The sequence below is a fragment of the Abrus precatorius genome, unplaced genomic scaffold (genome assembly GCF_003935025.1).
Source record: "Abrus precatorius isolate BTA unplaced genomic scaffold, Abrus_2018 Scaffold9, whole genome shotgun sequence".
Classification (NCBI taxonomy): Eukaryota; Viridiplantae; Streptophyta; class Magnoliopsida; order Fabales; family Fabaceae; genus Abrus; species Abrus precatorius.
In genome coordinates, this window is record NW_020874439.1 from 9,240,652 (window position 1) to 9,260,548 (window position 19,897).

The 19,897-nt window shown below is 31.1% G+C and overlaps 1 protein-coding gene across 1 annotated transcript; it reads right to left on the reverse strand.

Moving 5' to 3' along the window:
• Positions 1–3,533: 3,533 nt before the first annotated feature.
• On the reverse strand, positions 3,534–13,046 carry LOC113850749 (UBX domain-containing protein 1-like). Its single transcript, XM_027481297.1, has 11 exons — positions 12,897–13,046; positions 12,226–12,341; positions 10,769–10,845; positions 10,212–10,294; positions 9,934–9,994; positions 7,406–7,473; positions 7,237–7,318; positions 5,353–5,433; positions 4,973–5,050; positions 4,278–4,397; positions 3,534–3,716 (listed from the first exon to the last, which is right to left on the reverse strand). The coding sequence occupies exons 2-11, from the start codon at positions 12,317–12,319 to the stop codon at positions 3,534–3,536; spliced, it is 927 nt and encodes a 308-aa protein (XP_027337098.1). The 5' UTR covers positions 12,320–12,341; positions 12,897–13,046.
• Positions 13,047–19,897: the final 6,851 nt, after the last annotated feature.

Sequence of the window (19,897 nt, forward strand, 5' to 3'; positions counted from 1 at the left end):
ATTAATTGTCATAATTATTAAATGTATAATGTGACACGGACAAGGAGCAGCTACCTGGTAGGCTTCCAGTGGTAAGGGACACATGAATGAATCAAACTTACATCGGAATAAGAGGGGGATCCCGAGACTGTGTATACAATTAATGATAGCTTAAAGGAATTGATTAGGACTACCTATACCAAAAAAATGCATTTACTTTTCGGTGGCCTATCACTTAAAAATTTCAAAGTTAAGCGTGCTTAACTTAGAGTAATTATGGGATTGGTGACCTGTTCGGAGGGCAAGTGTACCCATCAAGAAGTAATAAAGGATTCTTAAGTTAAGTTCCCGAAATATCGTCTCACAAGGATTGTTTTCCAATTACTAAGAATTTCCTAATTTAATTGTTTAAGCTTCAAAGATACGAAATTAATTAAAAACAAGAATTTATAAAATCAATTATAAAACTAAGAGTAAGAAATACAATGCACGTCTTGGTTAAACTTATCGGAGAGGAACCTAGGGCATATGAGTTTTCTCATTCAATCCTTTATGTTATGTTTCTGTTTAACTCTAAATCCTATTTCCTTGTGATTACTAATCATTCATACAAATACTATTAATACCCAATGGTCGTGCAATATTAATATTCTTTTCTCTAAATTAACATCCCCAATGGTCATACAAGACATCAATTTAAGAAAGCTTAAGGAACCTATGAACTTGTTAATTTAATAACGATTAGAAGAGAAAGATTCGTTTGGTCCACCTAATCCTTTGTCTCATTTTACCCTATAAATATATTAATTAACCGAGGTACAGTCGTCTGACGATATAATTAATTAGGATTAAGAAAGAAGCGCAATAGGATAAAATCTAATCACATAACGGAAATCAAATTAAGATTCAAACATCAAAATCTCATAAATTCATAAACAATAGTTCCATAACCCTAGCTATGGACTTAGTTACTCATGTTAAAGAAAATAACTAAAACATTCATGAATAAAGCCATAAAGAAAAGAAATAGAAAAACTAGAGTGTGATGAGTTCCCAGTCTTCAAGTACGGTCGCTTGAAGCTCCAAGTCTCGCTAAGCATGTGCCAAGGATCCCGTGCAAGAGAGACGAGATGAAAGATGTATTCCAGAGCAAAAGCCAAGATGTCAAAAAATGGTATATCCAAGATGCCTCTCACGATGCCTTCGGTCTTCCTTTTAATTTGAAAACCCTAAAAATTCTAATTAATTGGGCTTCCCGCAGATGAGCACGATCTTGCAAGGCTTTAAGCACGACCGTGCATGGGCTCGAAGCACCCCCGTGCTTATTGAATGGTATGGGCGTGCTGACTGCTGCGAAGCTCTAATCTTCCATCAATTTGGGCCCAAAATGCACCTAAAATCTACTTGCGGCCTCTTTATACCAAACTGTACAATTAATATACAAATTAGTGTAAAACCCAAATAAAATAAAAGTCAAATATGAATATATGGGTTGTAAAAGAGGGTCTAATTACAGACTTATCATGACCTTCTGGGAAGTTTTCAGGAAGTGTGCGAGTGAAGACAAAATACAATGAAAAGTCTCGTGTTGGTTTGTAGGGTAAGTTGTTTATCAAAAGTTACATGTATAGGTAACTATTGTTATTAGAACAAACTCATTTGAAGTCATTGATTTTCAAAATTTTTAATAATAACATATCATTTATGTATTGATTATTTACTTAATTAAATATATGTTTGTAAAGATTTGATAAACAATACTAAAAGATAAAAATTTATTAATAAAAAGTATTATAATATTTTTATAAAGATGAAAAATTATATAAAAATTGTATAAAAAATTGGTTAAAGAACTCACTAAAGGATGTTATGAACAAACCTTTAAAAGAATTTTTATTAAAAAAAAAAAAGCTTTTATCATATTTGAACAAAGTTTTAGATATCAAATCCAAATTCATTCAAAATATTAACAAAACCATCCTCAATTAAAAGTATAAGGGCAACCAATCAGCTTATTAAAAGAAAAAGTGTTGTATTATAAAATGAGACATTAGCAATAGAGAGAATAAAAAAAAAAAAAATCCTCTAAAAACATATTTGTCTCATAATTTCATGTCACAACATGTCCAAACATTAACATGGATTAGAACATTATCATGTTGAGTCTCAATGTTCACTTTTTCATAAAGACATATAAATAAAATGGAGCTATAAAGAAAAAAGTACTAAACTTTCTAGAAGATAAATCATTGCTTCTAGCCTCTCTAAACTTTCATATTTACTGGAGGAAGCACTTTGTTTAGATTTAGAGTTTTTGAATAGTTATCTCTAATTCTCTTCATTTAATATTTTCAAGTAGCATTAGTTATCAATTTTTGTTTTCTTGAAAGATAAAGTTTAAAGATATCATTTTTATAATTTTATGACACTAATACATCACACATGTTAATATTTAGTAATCTTATAAAATCTAGTTAAGTCAAAATTATTCATTTTACTATGCATATACATTGGTGCATGCTATTTACATGTTATAAAGTGTTAGTTGAGGATTCAAAAGAAGTTAATGTTAAACTTGAGTTATGAAAGAAAACTTTAGAATTTAAAAGTTTTCGATTGAGTAGAAGTAAGACAAAGTACATACATTGTATGTTTAGCAAAAGACAAGATGAAGATCATGTGTTGAAAGTTAAAATTGAAGATGATATTATACTGAAAGTTTCAAATTTTAGGCACTTAGAATTGATTATACAAAATGATGGAAAAAATTAATAAAGATGTTAGTTCAAAGAATACAAGATAGGTGGTTAAAATGGAGAAAGATATTAAGAGTTATTTGTGATAGTAAATAACTATAAACCTTAAAAGAAAAAGTTATACCATACTGCAATACAACCAACTATCCTATTTGGTAGTGAATGTTGAGCCTTAATGAACAACATGAGAAAAAAAGTGAGTGTAAAAATTGAGAATGTTAAGGTGAATGAGTGGACACATGAAATAAAATAGAATACAAAATAATAGTATACAAGAGAATATCAAATTAACACCAATAGTAAAAAAAATAATTGAAAATCGTTTAAGGTGGTCTGATCATGTGCACAAAAGACCTTTAGAGGCGTTAGTAAGGAGAGTAGATTGCATAACTGAGTTCAACATAAAGGGATCGAGAGAAAGCCAAAAGAATCTTAAACGAAATTATTAAAATAGATTTTTTTTAGTAAAATTTGATTTTTGACTGAACTTAAAACGTCATTTGATTCATGTAACGGACCTCATTTAATAAGATAAAATTTAATTGTTGTTGTATATACTTGTTAAAATTAGAAATAGCTACCAAATAAAAGAATAAATTCCATTTTGAGTAAAGATAAAAAAATAAAGATAAATTGGGAAGTTAAATCAATAATAAAATAAGTTCAATTCATCCCTTACATATAAACACTTAACACTATGCTTGACGAAGAAGTTATACATCAAATTTTTAAGAGGAAATGTTTTTGTCTTGGGCTATCCACTTTCCAAACCAATTTTAGACTAGTGGTCACTGAAACTTAATTAGGAATACTTAAAACGCCAAAGAAAGGATTTGCCATCGCAGAATGTAAGAGAAAACCAGCTGAATTTAGCAGTGACGTGTCAACTTTTTCATGAGGAAGACACAAGAAGTCACCCATTCTCTCAAAACCACAGAGCTCAAGAAACTCTACACCTCCATTTAAACTTCCAACTCTATCCTGTTAAAAAAAAATATAGAAAAAACATATCTATCAGGTTCATGTAACACTCTTGAATTTTGATGCTTCTTGATACTGAATAGAAAAGAGTGTAGCCAACAAAAACTCAATTATATATAAATTTTGATATCCTTAAAAACATATCTGCTCTTTAGATACAAAATGTACATTCAATAAACTTGGAAATCCTAGAATAATTTTAGCATGAAATTTAGAATATATAAATCTGGTTTGTGAAGTATCCTACAATAATAACAAAAAAATTATGATGTACTCACCTTAATGAGATTGGTGCATTTCTCAAAATATCAGTGATTAAAAATAAGGAAAAAAAATTGCAAACACCAATTCAATTAAAATGAGTCCAATGCTGGAGAGTGAATCACCAAGTGAAGGACTTTGCTATGTCCAACAAATTCTGAGAATGAATCTTCAAAAGTGTATCTAATTTATCTAAAAGCTTTGACTGTTCTATCTAAAATTGTTGCTTAATATACATGATTAAACAAAATGAACCTACAACTCCCCAACAAAATTGTTTTGTCTTGAAAAATGTTTTACCTGAAATAATGGGTTGCTCAATCGGATCTTTCGATACTTCTCCTCCTGGGGATTTTTGGCAACATTTCCAACATACACTAGAAGTGTTTCAAAGGCCCTTCTGACTCTGGCATGTTCACTCTATATAGAATTTTAAATTTTTTATATAGTAAATATTTGATGAAATAAAAAAGAAAAGCTAATAATGATAGTAACACATCATCATTGGAAAAGTAACCATTAATTTTGTGGTTTTGATTCATTTTAGCCTTAGGGTTGAGTTTAATTAAGCATCCATAAATAATAAATTTTATAGAATAAAATACATTCATTATATTAAAGTTAAAAAAGTGTAATAAATACTTTTCTTTAATAAAATTTACTTAGTTGTTTAAACACAATCCTAAAAGATGAGGTTAATATTATCCTAATTTTATTAACTTAGGAAGGAAAATAAAATATGGTCTTAGACTTCCTGCCATAATTTCAAGTGATGTTTTCAGAATGTGTTGATTACACATCAATTATCCATTGCTATGATCAAATGTAGTGAACTTATAAAACATACACAAAGACCATAAGGCCATGAGTTAATTTTGAATGTAAAGCATGCACATGAGCCAAGATCCATATCAAACATAAAGACTTTCCAATTCTTGTTTTAGATCAAAGACTAGTAAAATGTGTTGAAGTAAAGAAGATATAAAGTGTTTCACCGGGTGGTTACGCTTGAGATTCCTTAGACATTCTCTCAAGTGCTCAACTTGCGCAGTGGTATAAGCAGGCTTTGGCTTCTGCAAGTTGCATTAAGGTAAATATATATGATCCAAGAGTAGGGTAAGAGGGTGATTGCAAAAATTAAATTAGTTATCAGATTGGGAAATTTCAAGTAACTATAAAATTCGTATATAGTAAAGAAAAATATTATAATTTTATCAAAAATTATAAATTTTTTTGAGCTCTTTTCCTAATTTAACGTGTGTCACTCATAGTTTATAAGAAATTTTAACCAATAAAAGAAAATATGTTAAAAAGAGTGTATAAGAGAAAAATGTGTTGTTAACTTTACTGGTAATAAAATAAATTTTAATGATACCTTTTCTTGTGTTCCAATAGCAGATGATCTCACAGTAGCCAGGCCTTCCAAAGGCAATCCTTGTTTATGCCTTCTATTTAACTGTAAAGTTATAAAAGTATGGAGGCATTTTAATATTCTGGAGTGCCATGAGGATATACTTAGAGGATCATTTACTGCCAAGCATTTAAGGCAAGAGGTTCAGGAAAACAATACTGGAAGTATTGAGTTATTTTCCATCTTGTCATAAAATATAGATATTAAAGTTCTTGTATTACGATGTTGCACGATATTTTTGTTTTATTAATCTTTTATTAAATACTTTTCTATGTTATTTTATCTTTTGTATTATAACCCTTTCAACTTTTTTTTGTATAATTTTATGATAATTTTTAATATTCAAAAAAGAATATAAAAATACAACAATTTTAATAAAGTATAAATTTTTTATTATGTATACATTAGATAGAGAAAAAACATATATTAATATATAAGCCTTAACATCATAAGAAAATTATTTATTTTGATAGTATTTTATTTAAATGAAATTTTAACATTGATTTTAGAAGAAAAAAAAAATAAAAAAATTTACCTTTAAACTTTTTAATTTTATTTATATAAGATTAAAAATTATAAAAAAAAATAGATTTGATATTTTTTACTAGACAACAATACTTAGAGTACATATTGAGTCAATTCTTTTATCAACGCAAGTAAAGATAATTTCTTTTATCAAATCAATTATTATATGCATTATGTTTATGGAAACAATAAGTTTTTAAATATAACTAAAAAAATACGACTGATTCAACAACAGCATACAAAAATAAGTTTATAAATTAAAGACTTTAACTTTTTTTTAAGTCCTTCAAGAATTATACTTAAAATAGAACTAGTCCTTCAAACATAAAAAATATAAAAATAATTTTATACTAATTTATAATTTAGTAGGTAATGATTTGTTTAACGTTATTTGAGAGGCTTTTTAAATATCATAAATTGTTTAATATTTAAATTAACATTGAATAAAATTTTTAACGCTGAACATTTTTTAATTCTTTAAAGTAATTTATAATAATTTATCTACTAAAATAACTTAAGATGATAAAAAATTACTTAATATTATCGTTTATTTCATACTATACACCATTCCCTTTCTTCATATGCTTTGATAAATACTTGTAATTAAGAAAAGATACATCATCGCACACAACATGAAAAGCTTTAACCCAACATGCTTACACCTATGGAAGAGAAATGTGATCAAATCTACGGTAAACAACATCACAATACAGCAATTGAATACAAACCTTAACACTATCCCTGAGTCCCTCTCTCCAATATTATTCATATTAATGTATGCTTCTCCTTCATCACTCGTACCTCAAACAATTTCTTTGATTGCATAATTATAACCCAATTACAAATATAGAACACTACAGTTATATTCATCATCAACCAGATTGTACCATTTTATTTTTTAAGAAAACAGAAAACCAGTTGTTAGTCCTCCAAAATCAATAGACATCAATTTTTAAACTGCATAACATTTATTTCTTTTTTTTTTATTCTGTACTTCAAACAACAAACTATTTTTACAAGACATCTTATTTGCATTGAGTGTATATGGGGAAATAACACAGATTGATATTTATAAAATCTCCCTGAAATCAAAGCAAGTACAAGGCACTACCTTTTTCTAGTGTATTTTAACTATCATTTAGTATGTAATATTAACACTATTTAAACAAATTTTAGCTTCCACATAATGTTACAGTAGAATTCAGGGAATGCAGCAGAGATTCTAAATATTATGAAAAGCAATTTGTCAAACACAACACAGCATCAAAAGTGGTGATCCAAACCACCCTTTTACAGTGATTATTAGAGAAATTAGTTCTCTACCTTATCTTGCTCAAGTTTTTGGAGGACTTTCTCTCTAGCTCTTTTCTCTTCTTCTTTCTCTGCTTTTCTCAAGGCTAAATTCCTGATTACAGGATATGACTTTTGTAAGTCGAAATGACTAATTTCCTCATAGAAATAGAAAGGAAGCAACTATTGAAAATCAAAATACCGATTTCTTTCATTTTCTTCGGCAATTCGCTTTGCCTCAAGGAGTTTCTTACCAGCTTGAATCCTCTCCTGCATTCAAATTAATAGAAAGGTTATAAAAATCAATGCTGGCATATCAAAGTATATAACTGCTAGAGATAAAAAGGAAACAATGAAAATCTAAACTACCTTTATTATTACAGAAAACCAACCAGTTCTAGTGGCTAGAAACTCTTTTTAAGATATACTATTAGCTCACACAAACTGAAGTTAAGTTATTGAAGGATTTATATCAATCAGCAACATAACCTGATATTTATAGGGTTAATCGATATTTATAGGGTTAATCGTCAAGAGGGTGAAGGTTGATTGACTCGTTGTTATTGATAGAATTCATCGTCCTTAGTATGGGACAATTTCATCACATGAATTGCCATTTACCAATTGTGACTCTATGTTTATTGACTGTACGCAAAATATTGTATTGCATATATTTTTGTTTTGTTCTAAGAAATTATGTCTATTGCAATATGGATCATGCTTTTATTGAAAACTATTAGAAAATGCTAGAACAGAGAAGAAAAATGTTTCCAGTAAAAAAAATGATTACAAAATGATTATTTTTGAATTATCAAATGAGGATATGGTATTGCCTAGATCGTTTGTTGAGGATCATTGATTAAAACCGTTCAGAAATCCTCGAAAGACTTCAAGAAGTTATTGTCCATTTCATCATTGAAGACTAAAATATATTGCAGGACAAGCCAAAAAAAGAAAAGGAGCTAGTTGCTACACGTGGAGAAAATGGAATTACAAATTCAACATGCAGTCTCATTGCAAAGGAAACCGAAAGTCCTAAAATCTCCAAGGCCTACAAAGCGCCATTTGCTGAAAAACATACGAACAGAAGGACAGGTATCTATTAAGCTTATGGAAAACTCGAGCCAACCATGCTGCTCAATTCAGATAAAGGAAATGTTACAACTAACCCGTTACTAGCAATGCCAACCTAGTCGAGATAGACTAATTGTGGCAATTGTTTCTAAGACCAATCTTGTGGTGGAGTAGAAATCTTGGATCTTACAATGGTAATTCGAAGTATATTTGTGCCAACAAAAATGTCTTTACTTTCTACAATGTCAAGGGCACAGGGAAGAAAAAGATGTTTATTCTTAAGCAACTCTATAGCAGCCAGTGTTCTGAAATTGAAATAAATGATTCTCTTGGCCCAGAATCGAAAAAATAAATGGGAAAGTCCACTTTTTGATTGACGTTTTCTGTGCCTGACATTTGCTACCATTTGGTATTGTATTTTGGCAAAGCGGATAGAAAGGTGTCATAGTGGCGGTTAGTTTTTGTTGAATGTGTTAAAAACTAAATGGAAACTAGAATGTAAGAGGATGAGTATATAGACTATGAATTCATAGCTCATGAATGGTGTGAATGACTAAAATCACATTTGATAGATTCACTTACGAGTTGAGGTGGGATGCGTCTATGAGAGCCTAAGCAAACTCTCCAAAGCACGCATAAAATCCAGGTAAAGGTGAAAGCCCAAAGTACTCTTAACCTCACTGCATTGGATGCCTTAGTTGCAGCAAAATATTATTAAGCTCAATGCATTGCATGCCTAACATAAGCCTACTTTATTTCTTATTACATCTTTAATTTCTACCCATTGTATATAATTTTTTATCAACCAAATTTCCGAAAATTTAGTTTTTGATAGAGATGAATAGCTATGTAATCTATTTAACCGACTTCACCTAGTGGAATAAGGCTTGGTTGTTGTTTATAATTTTTATAACATGAACCAATTGGGTAGAACTAGTGCTGTAAAGTTGCTTTCATCTTCACTCATATATGGAAACTTTTTAGGAAACAAAAGGTGAATACATAGCTTGTTGCCACATGCATATCACATATAATGATAATTTTATGGTTATATATCTGTTGTACATCTAAGTTTCGACAGATATTGCACTGTTTTGTGAGAATTAAGCATCTTAAGAAGGGGAATTCTATATGCTTCATGGTTTTGTCGGAGAAAAACTGCAAAAGCTATAAAACTGTAGATTCCTTTTCTTTTGGTAAAATAAATGTTTCATGTTCTGTTAAGACGTAGCAAGGAAGGGAAGTAAAAAGAATAGATATTCATGTTATTAAGTTTGGAGCATAAGCGAATGCTAGGCTAGAAAGAAAGAGTGGGAGGTGGGAATGCTGTTTGGGAAGGGAAGAATAAGTTGTGTAAGGTAGGCATGAATTGAATGGAAAGGCAATGAGTTATGACAAGTAGTTCCGCACATCTGCAGAATTTGACTTTATCTTTTAAATTTTGCAATTTTCTACTCTTGTAAGGAGCTAATCTCCATTGTTTTTATTGGTCTATTACATACTTATCCTGCATAAACCAGGACTTTGGAAATTACACTTTTTTATTTACATTTGCTTCTATATTTGAAATATCTCTCCAATTCAATGTATAGGGTAGAAAGCAAAAGCAAGAGATATACAATTATTATTTATGAAGAAGTTATTAAATTAACGCACCTTCTCCCTTTCTCTCTCCTGTCTTTTTTCTTCTTCCTGTCTCCTCTTACGCTCTTGTTCTCTGCAAAAGTGAAATATTAATGAAAAAAGGAAGTGAACAGAAGATATGGGAAAATATTTGCCAGAATCTTCAGATTAAGGCATCATATGAAATATTTATTATCATTAGTTTCAACATTTATTCGACAACTTCAACATGATAATAAGAAACAAATGCTCACATAATACACAGAACAAAGTCTAACAACTTTATGAAAATAGTGAGCAAGGTTACAAACCTTAATTTCTGTGCTTTGATTCTCATTTCATCTGTGATAGGAAATGCTTCGGAGGACGTCTCAATATCAATGTCTACATCTACCTGTTGAAATTAAACAATTGAGACATATTCCTGATTTTAAATTGCAGTTGCAATTACGATTATGGTTTCTCAGTGAATGTCTCCCAAACCACAATATTTTGGTGACAAGACTGGGAAAGCAAATCTAGATGATAGAAACTATGATGTTGTAGAAACATTTTGTTGTAAGTTCACATCGACTATAGGCTAAAGCAATCCTCACCTTTAGAGTAAACTTTTAGAATTGACTCGTACCTTAATCCAAATTTATTTAATAACATTAAAAAAATCTCCAGTATTCCAGCTCATCAACTAAAACGTAACTTTAATTAAAATTTGTGTTTATATACGTGTTTCTCACGAAAATAAAAAGTCTTTTACCACAATGTAATGAGAAACATTGTGTTTACATATGTTAATATACGTACGATAAAATTAAACAGTAAATACCCCTAAAAAATATGTGAAAAGAAAAACTTAGATATGATATCATACCAGTGGCATCTCATCAATATCATTGTCATTCCAATGATCAATCATCCAATTTATAGCATCCTCTAAGCTGGTATTGCCTAATGAGACAAAACATGTGTATATAAGGAAATTTGTCCATGAACAGCAACAGCAAAAAACCAAACACAAATTTGATTCATAATTTTTGGTACAATGAGAAGCTGTGTTGCTTTAAAATAAAGTGACATTCCATGATAGAAATATTTAGTGTTACATAAATGTGAAGATTTGAACTTTGAATCCAATACTAAAGATAACAATCAATGTACCTTTGAACAGGTGAACTTGAATTTAAAACCATAAAAACTAATTCCAACCAGCGGGTATCTAAAGCCAAGAAACTAGGAAACCTTTTGGAATCTGCTTAGTCTTTCTCCTTAACAGTCTCTCTTTGTATATGCACACATTCATCAGACAAATGCATGTATACATGTGAAAACCTCTATATGAGACATGGAGTTCATGTCAAGGTAAGGGCTTAAAAGCACTACAATATCAGGTCAGATTACAAAAACTTAATGTCACTACCGAAATAAACTTCTATATTATTGTAACTCACCTTTAAGAAAACCTACAAAACTAAGTGTACTGGATAAGGGAACTGCTCGGACCTACATATAGAAAAAGGAAACCGAATACTTACTCGGTCAATGTGAACCAATATTTCTTCAGGATTTAAAGGTAAATAACTTAATTAAGGATAATAATTAAAATATTATTTAAATCAAGAAAAGGGCCAAAGTCAAGGCTGACTCAGCAGGCTCATTAGCCCATTACAATGCCTATAAAAGAGAGGTAGGAAGTAGGTAGAGGTGAACTTTTCATTATTGAATATCATTTTATTACTCAGAACTGAATCCTGACTTCAGCATCGGAGTGCCTTTTGCAGGTAACCTCTCTACGTCAGCGAATACCAGGAGACGTCATCACAGCAGATCAGAGACTTGAAGATCAGTGTTACCTTTGCAGGAACACTAGGTGCTAGAGTCCTTTAAGTTGTAATGAGGTAAGCAAAACTACAAGATTTACTGTGTAACACAGAGTGTGCTTATTTTTTATATTCACTAGGACCAAGATAGACATGTATGGCCTAAAGAACAATTCTAACTTCTAAGGGAACCTGATGAGGAAACCTAACATGTCAATAGAGAACAGAAAATTATGTACCATCTTCAATCAAAGCATTAGTGTTTTCTTAGCTAGAAGATGAAACCAAGGCGAGTACACTTGCAATTTTTGCTTCTGTTAAAAACTTAAAATGTCTTTTAAGATTGATGAACTTCAGGTTTCCTTTGTAACATTTACCTCACAATAAATAATAAAATAACCAGTAAAATATTAATTAATTTCACTAAATGATTTAACAAGGCACAATAAACCAACCATAATTTTCTTGTCTACAAATCTTTAGTTATATAATAAATCAAGAATCAACTGACCAGAATAATATAGTGCTCTGATTGCCCGTGCCTGTGGAAATCCCATTTCTTCAAGGTCTTCAAGCAACTTTTCATTTACTTTTGGAACAGCCATTTCAATAATATAAAATGATACACTGCAAAAAATACATAAAAGTAGTCATGTTCGTGAAAAATCCAATAGTGCGTAGGTTGTTTCTCATACTCACTAAGCTGCCAAGATTATGATTGATACAAGTTAACAATGCAATTATATTGAATGAATAAGAACTCATCATGTTAACTACTTAACCAGATTCGGAGATAAAGATAATGAAAATCACACCAAACTATTGTCTATCCACCATGACTTGATGGATAGGTAAGAATTCAGTGGAACCACAATGCAGCAACAACAAATACTCATGAGGCTATGAAATATTGGCTATATGGAACAAACAGGCCATTAAACTATATTGAAATCCATATTTTCAATTTTTTATGGTAAGTGAAAACCATATTTTCAAATCACCCGTTTAGACAATAGTATCTCTTTTCATTGACTACAATGTATTAATGAAAAATGGTAGATAAATGATTGAAATGATTAGGGGGAAAAATCTTGCAAGCTGAAATTTGCTTTATGTATGACATTAATTAAGTATTTAACTGAAAATAAAATGTGGCATTAATGTGGTGAACTTTAAAAATACCGTTTTCAACTAACAAGGTGAAGTAGAAGGTAGCTGAGGAAGCTCTGAAATGAAATAAATCTGCTTACAACTCTTCCAGTGACCCCAAACAAAAACCACCATGCAAGCAACTAGAACGTTGAAATACCATGGAAGAAGATTCTTCCACCGTTGCCAGCACAGGAGAATGTGAGAAACCTACTACAAATTTCTGGGATTTTCTGTACTTTCCTTTTATTTGTTTCTTTTGCGATCAACATTCTCATTCTGATTCTTTTCCTTTTGGTTTGCTTGTTTGCTAAGAAAAGAACACTGTGCCATGCATTCTATTGAAGCACCCCTTTCTCAAGGTAACAATAATAAACATTCCAAGTTCTTGAAGCAGAACACTACGTGCAAGTAGCTCCAATCAAAGCAATTAATCAATTCAGGTAAAGTTAGGATAATTTATTTGGTTTTATTGAATTATATTCCTTTTGGTTAGTAATAATTTGCATTTGATCCTTTCGGCCAAAGTGCCCATCAATAAATTGGTTGATTTTCTTTTCTTTTTTCTTTTCAATCTAACAAAACACATAATAAAAAAAATTATCGAATTAACTTGTCAGTACATTTCAAATTGGATTTTACGTTATCTGTTTTCTATTACTTATTTTCTTTAACTTATTATTCATTTGCAAAATATTTTGTATTTTGTTTCTTAAATTGTAATGATGAATTATTATATTGTTTTAATCCACACACATTGTATTATAATAATAAAAAAATATTATTTAATTATTTAGTCTACAAAATAAAAAATTTAAATAACAACAAAAAAATAATTTTTTAGTAACTGTATATACTATAATTGAAGAATCATCTCACAATTTAGTTCTTCACTCATTTGTATTTTTTCCACTGCTTTCTCACTCTAAATGATTTTTACTTGCTCTTCTTTAACCTATTTAAATTTTTTTCATTAATTTTTTTTTCATTTTTTCACCCATTTACATCCTTTTTTGGACCCCCTTTTTTTACATGTTTTTTTTTTTCTCATTTGAATGATATTTTACTATAACTTTTCTTTTTTTTTTTTTACCAATTTGAATATTTCACTTTTTTTCCGCTCAATTTTGTATGTAATGTTTCCTGTTTCATTTGGATTTTAAGTTTTTTTCTCACCTGCATGATTGTTTTGCTCATTTGAATATTCTTACTAAATTTTTGCTCATTTTGATAGTTTTTTACTGGTTATTTTTCTTACTCGACTACATAATTTTTTTAATCCACTTTTCATGTGTTCATTCGCATGGAAATAACTTTGATTTTGATAAGGATTCTATATAAACATGAAATATATAGGTTGTGGGATTGAAATTTTATGTTTTTTTTTTGTCAATATTATTTGTGAACGCCTTTTTATGAATATTATTTATATTTCATATTAAAAATTTATGGCATAGTAAAATAATTGAATAAACTCAAGTTAGTCTTTGAAATTATATGGATCAGACATTTACGTCACTAAAGATCTTATAATTCCTTATTAATATTTGATTTTGTAAAATATTATTCATTTTAGTCTTTTTAATTTAAGTTTTACTATTGTTTTGCATTAAAAAAGAATGAAGTGAATGTCATTTTACAATGTCAAAGACTAATAAAAAAAGTTAATATATGAGAGACTAAAATACTTAACTAATTAAATTTCAATGACTATTTATTAGCGATTCAATATGGGGCGTGCCTATTTATTAACAGTCCCATAAATAAATGTTATTAAAAGATTAAATATTTTAAAAAATTACCCATTATTAGGGGTTCTCTTTGGAACAACTATTGAAAATTTGATCCATATCTTTTGCGTTAAATGTCAAGGATAATGATTTCTATCATTCTATCATACCTGGGCTTTGTACTCAAATCTAAAGAAAAACAATCCACTTATCACTCTCCCTATTCAAATCTGAATCTATCATTGTCTCACTCAATGGTTGTTGTTGCTTAGCACTGCTTAAATGTGGAGAGTGAAGAAAAAGCAACGACAACGAAACAATAAAGGAGAGGGAGATTGCGTTGTGTAAAATAATCAGATGAGAGAGAACAGAAAAGGTTATGTGCTGCAGAGTGTATTCAATCAAAGTTATACATTACACATTGTTATATGATATTTATGTAAATAAAAATTTATTCAGATGAAATTATATGCAATTAGAATACTAAAGAGAATTAGAGAAGCTTACTTTTAAAGACATAACCTTTGCAACAGGTCACCATAAGTTATGACTCTTTCACAGCTTAGTAGGTCGTTAGATACTTACATATCACCTAGCAGTGTCATTTATATTCCAGCCTTGACCTCTTGGGTACTAATTTTAGTCCCATTTTTTAATACAAATCAGAGTGTGTGACCGGGTTTACATTTGAAAATCTTTTTGGCATCCACATGAGAATAAAAACTAATACTCATGCCGCATGATTGGTGATCATGAGGTCACCACTAATACTGCAAAGAGTGATACTGCGAGCAGTGCTAGCAATTAGTTACCATTTGTCCAAATTGAGCTTAGGATGGCTCTTGGAAAGTTTATTACTGTAAGGAGTGATGGTAGGTCATTGGATTTAGATCCTTCTAGAAAACACAAAAAGACTATTATTATGCGGTAGAGTTCAAAACTGAGGTACTTACAATGATTCATAGTGTGGGTGGGTGATCTCCCATGCATTTGGTACAGAAAATTCATTTTGCAGAGCTGTCCTACTGATCTCAGAGCATGCATGGCAGAGTTGATGTTCTTACTTGGTGGATATCTTTTAGGAGTCAAATGAGCTCCAAGTTAAGTGTCGAATAGCTTGATGAAAAGGTAGTTTTATGAAGGACATGTTAGATTATTTTAATAATTTTATTATAGTGGCATATGTAACTTATAACATGACTCTAATTAATGATTTAATGTGATGGTGGTTAAATATAAAATATAGAGTCATTGAGGGTATAATTGTAAATACAATTATAAAGAAACCCTTCCCTCTCCCTTCATATAAATTAAAGAGCGGTTACCAAATAGGTTATGACATTCTCTTTTCTCACTTTCACGCTGAGTGAGCTGACGGTAAATGCAAGAAAGAAACTTTCTCTCAACCATCCAAGAGGAGCTGAAAGAGGAATGAAGAGTTGGAAAAATAACCAAGGGATCAACGACATCAAAGAGAGAGGTAACATCTAGAAACAATGGATTCAGATTAATACTCTCTAAATCCTTAATTGTATGAGAACCATGTATTGTGTTGTGAGAATAACGTAATTCAAGATCTAATGGGAAATGGCAATTTCATAATAGTCATTGTATAATGGAAATTACATAATAGATTAAAGAAAATTCTAACAGTTTGTATCAGAGTTAGGTTGTGAATTTCGTTGATTCTCCATAAGAGATTGGTTCTCCATTAAAGTTTTTCTCAAATTACATGAACCCTAGGTATTTTATATGATGGATTAGCATTATTTTGGTGTTGAATAATTGTTTTGGATTCAATAATTGAAAACCCTAAGGTTTTGAAAGTTAGAAACATTGGATTTTGAATCTGTAAAGTGAGTAGGGCCATATTCAGTGAGCAGGGCCATGCATTAGGGAGCAGGGCCACGCATTAGGAACAAGCACGACCATGCTTCATCGAAGCACGACCTTGTATGATGGAAGCACGACCTTACATATTGTAAGCACGACCATACATCAATTATAAGCACGGCCATGCTTTAGGAAGCAGGGGCATGCATCAGAAATGAGCATGGCCTTACTTCATTGAAGCACGACCATGCATTAAGTAAAAGCACGGCCGTGCATAGGAATTTTATGGTAGAATAAGGAATATAATTCATAAAATATATAGATAATTTTAGAATTACATCAAAGTGAATTTTACTCATCAAAGTGATTAAATTTTCAAGTTAATTAATTCTAAATTATATTATCATAATGAGAACTTCACAATTTAGTGCTTAATTTTAAAGGTAGCTTGTTAGTCACCAAAGTGGCCTAGTTTTAAAAGTTCTCTAAGCATTTAATTGTGTGTTATAAATTGTTCAAAATTGTTTGATGCTATATGGAAATAAAGAGTGAACAATTTAGCTCATTAATTATAATGCTAGGAGATTGCCCAAAGGTGGATCATTGCATATGATTAATGACATTAAGGAGACATGTAAGCACTTCATAATATGTTTGTATATCCAAAGATGACTTGCATATTAGTTTGAGTGACTGGTTGTCAATTAAAGTTGTTTATTAGCATCATTATAGATAAATTGTGTATTTAGGCGTTACCTAAAGGTAAACTTAGATGCATAATTGATGACAGTTGACTGTCCGAATCCATTAAGTTTATTGAAAGCATAAATGTTTAAGCATGAGTTAAATATTTCAGTCTCTATGAATACGTATGGCATGAGCAATGGCATAGTCAAGTTCAATAGGCTTAATTACGATGATTGGGCTGAACAAGTTCGATTCCAGCTAGGTGTTATGGACTTAGACCTAGCAATCATTATGGAAAGAAATCTTCGTGAGGCTTGGGAAAGGTCGAATAAGCTGAGCTTGAGCTTGAGCTTGCTGAAGATGACTATGGCTAAAAATATGAAACCATCAATGCCAAAGACTAAAAATGCTAGGGAATTTATGGCAATGGTAAAAGAGTATGCACAATCAGACATTACTGTCAAGTCCATTACAAGCACCCTGTTGACTGAGCTAACTACTAAGAAGTTTGATTGGTCACGACCCATTCATGACCATGTGACTGACATGATCAATCAAGCAGCAAAGGTGAAATCAATGGGCATAGAGGTAAAAGAATTCTTTCTAGTACAATTCATTTTAAACTCACTCCCTCCTGAGTTTGGTCAATTCTAGGTGAATTACAACACCATTAAGGATAAATGGAACATACAGGAAATTAAGGTCATGCTGGTTCAGGAGGAATAGAGGCTAAAGAAGGTGAAAGAACACTCTGTCCATCTCACATTTCATGAAGGGGCTAGTAGTAGCAAGGCTAAGCCAAGTAAGAAGGACAACAAGGACAAGAAGGATAAGGCCTTATTAAAAGTTCGTGAAGGCCGAATCCAGAAGGACCAGAGGTGCTTCTTCTGCAAGAAGACTAGTCACTTCAAGAAAGATTGTCCGAAGAGAAAGGTTTGGTTATAAAGGAAAGGTATATATTATGTTTCAGTATGCTTTGAATCAAATCTTATTGAGGTACCTAGAAATACCTGGTGGTTAGATTATGGTGCAACTACTAATGTGTCACATATAATGCAGGAATTTCTTTCGATCCAGCCCATAAGCAGAACTGAAAAGTTCTTGTACATGGAAAATAGAATGAAGGCACGGATAGAAGGAATAGAGACTTACAGATTGATCTTGCATACTAGTTGCTGCATAAATCTAGAAAAATGTCTTTATGTTCCTGAATGTGCTAGAAATTTAGTTTCTGTTGCAAAGTTGGACGAATTTAGTTTTAATTTTAAGATTGGAAACAATACATTTTCTTTGTATAAACACTCGTACTATTTTGGATCTAGTACATTAATTGATGGTTTATATCATTTCAATCTTAATGTTAAATTTGCTGAATCTCTGTTTCATGTTAAGAATGCTATTAGTAGTAATTTGAATGTTTGTAATGAATGCTCTGCTTTCTTGTGGCATCAAAGGTTAGGTCACATATCCAAAGAAATGATGATGAGGTTAATGAAAAGTGAAATTTTACCTCAATTAGATTTTATTGACTGGGATGTATGTGTGGATTGTATTAAAGGGAAACAAACTAAACACACATCAAAGAATCTAGCCACAAGAAGCAGTCAACTCTTAAAGTTAATACACACTGATATTTGTGGTCCGTTTGACATCCTATTTTGGGGTGGTGAAAGATATTTCATTACCTTCATTGATGACTACTCACGTTATTGTTGTCTGTATGTGTTGCATGAAAAATCTCAATCAGTGGATGTCTTACAGGTATTCATTGATGAGGTGGAAAGACAACTGGATAGAAAGGTAAAGGTTGTGAGGTCAGATAGAGGTGGTGAATATTATGAAAAATCTGATAAAAGTGGACAATGTCCAGGTCCATTTGCGAAACTTCTAGAAAGTCGAGGCATATGTACACAGTATACTATGTCTGGTACACCACAACAAAATGGTGTGACTGAAAGGCAGAATCGTACTATCATGGAAATGGTTAGGAGTATGTTGAGTTATAGTTCTGTACCTATGTCTTTGTGGATGTACGCATTAAAGACCGCTACGTATCTGCTTAATAGAGTTCCTAGTAAGACAGTTCCAAAGACTCCTTATGAACTATGGACAGGAAAAAACCCAGTTTAAGACATCTTCATGTCTGGGATTGTCCAGTATAAGTAAGAGTGTATAATCCACATGAAAAGAAGCTTGATGCTAGAACCATAAGTGGTTATTTCATCGGCTATCCTGAGAAATCAAACGAGTACAAATTCTACTGTCCTAACCATAGTATGAGAATAGTTGAGTTTGAAAATGCAAGGTTCATTGAAAATGGTTAGTTTAGTGGGAGTGGTGAAACACGAAAAGTGAAAATTAAAGAGACACGTGCAGAAACTTCTGTAGTTGGTGTCTCTTCTCCAGTTGTTATTTCTCTTGTTGTATCACGGTCACACAACATAAGGAGACAACAAGTTAATGTTCCAAACCCACAAGAACAACATATAGAGGATGAACCAGTTGAAAATGCGCAAGTCACAAGTGAGTAAGAGGAAGGTGAACCATAAGAGATAGCATTAAGGAGGTCTGTGAGGCAGAAAAGACTGGCTATTTCGAATGACTATGTGGTTTAGTCACTTGAGCATGAATGTGACTTGAGTATTGATGAGGATCCAGTCTCATTTAAGCAAGCCATCGAATATTACAATTCTGAAAAGTGCTTGAATGCCATGAAAGAAGAGTTAAAATCAATGATTGACAACAAGGTATGAGACCTAGTCGAGTTGCCTGAAGGTTCAAAAC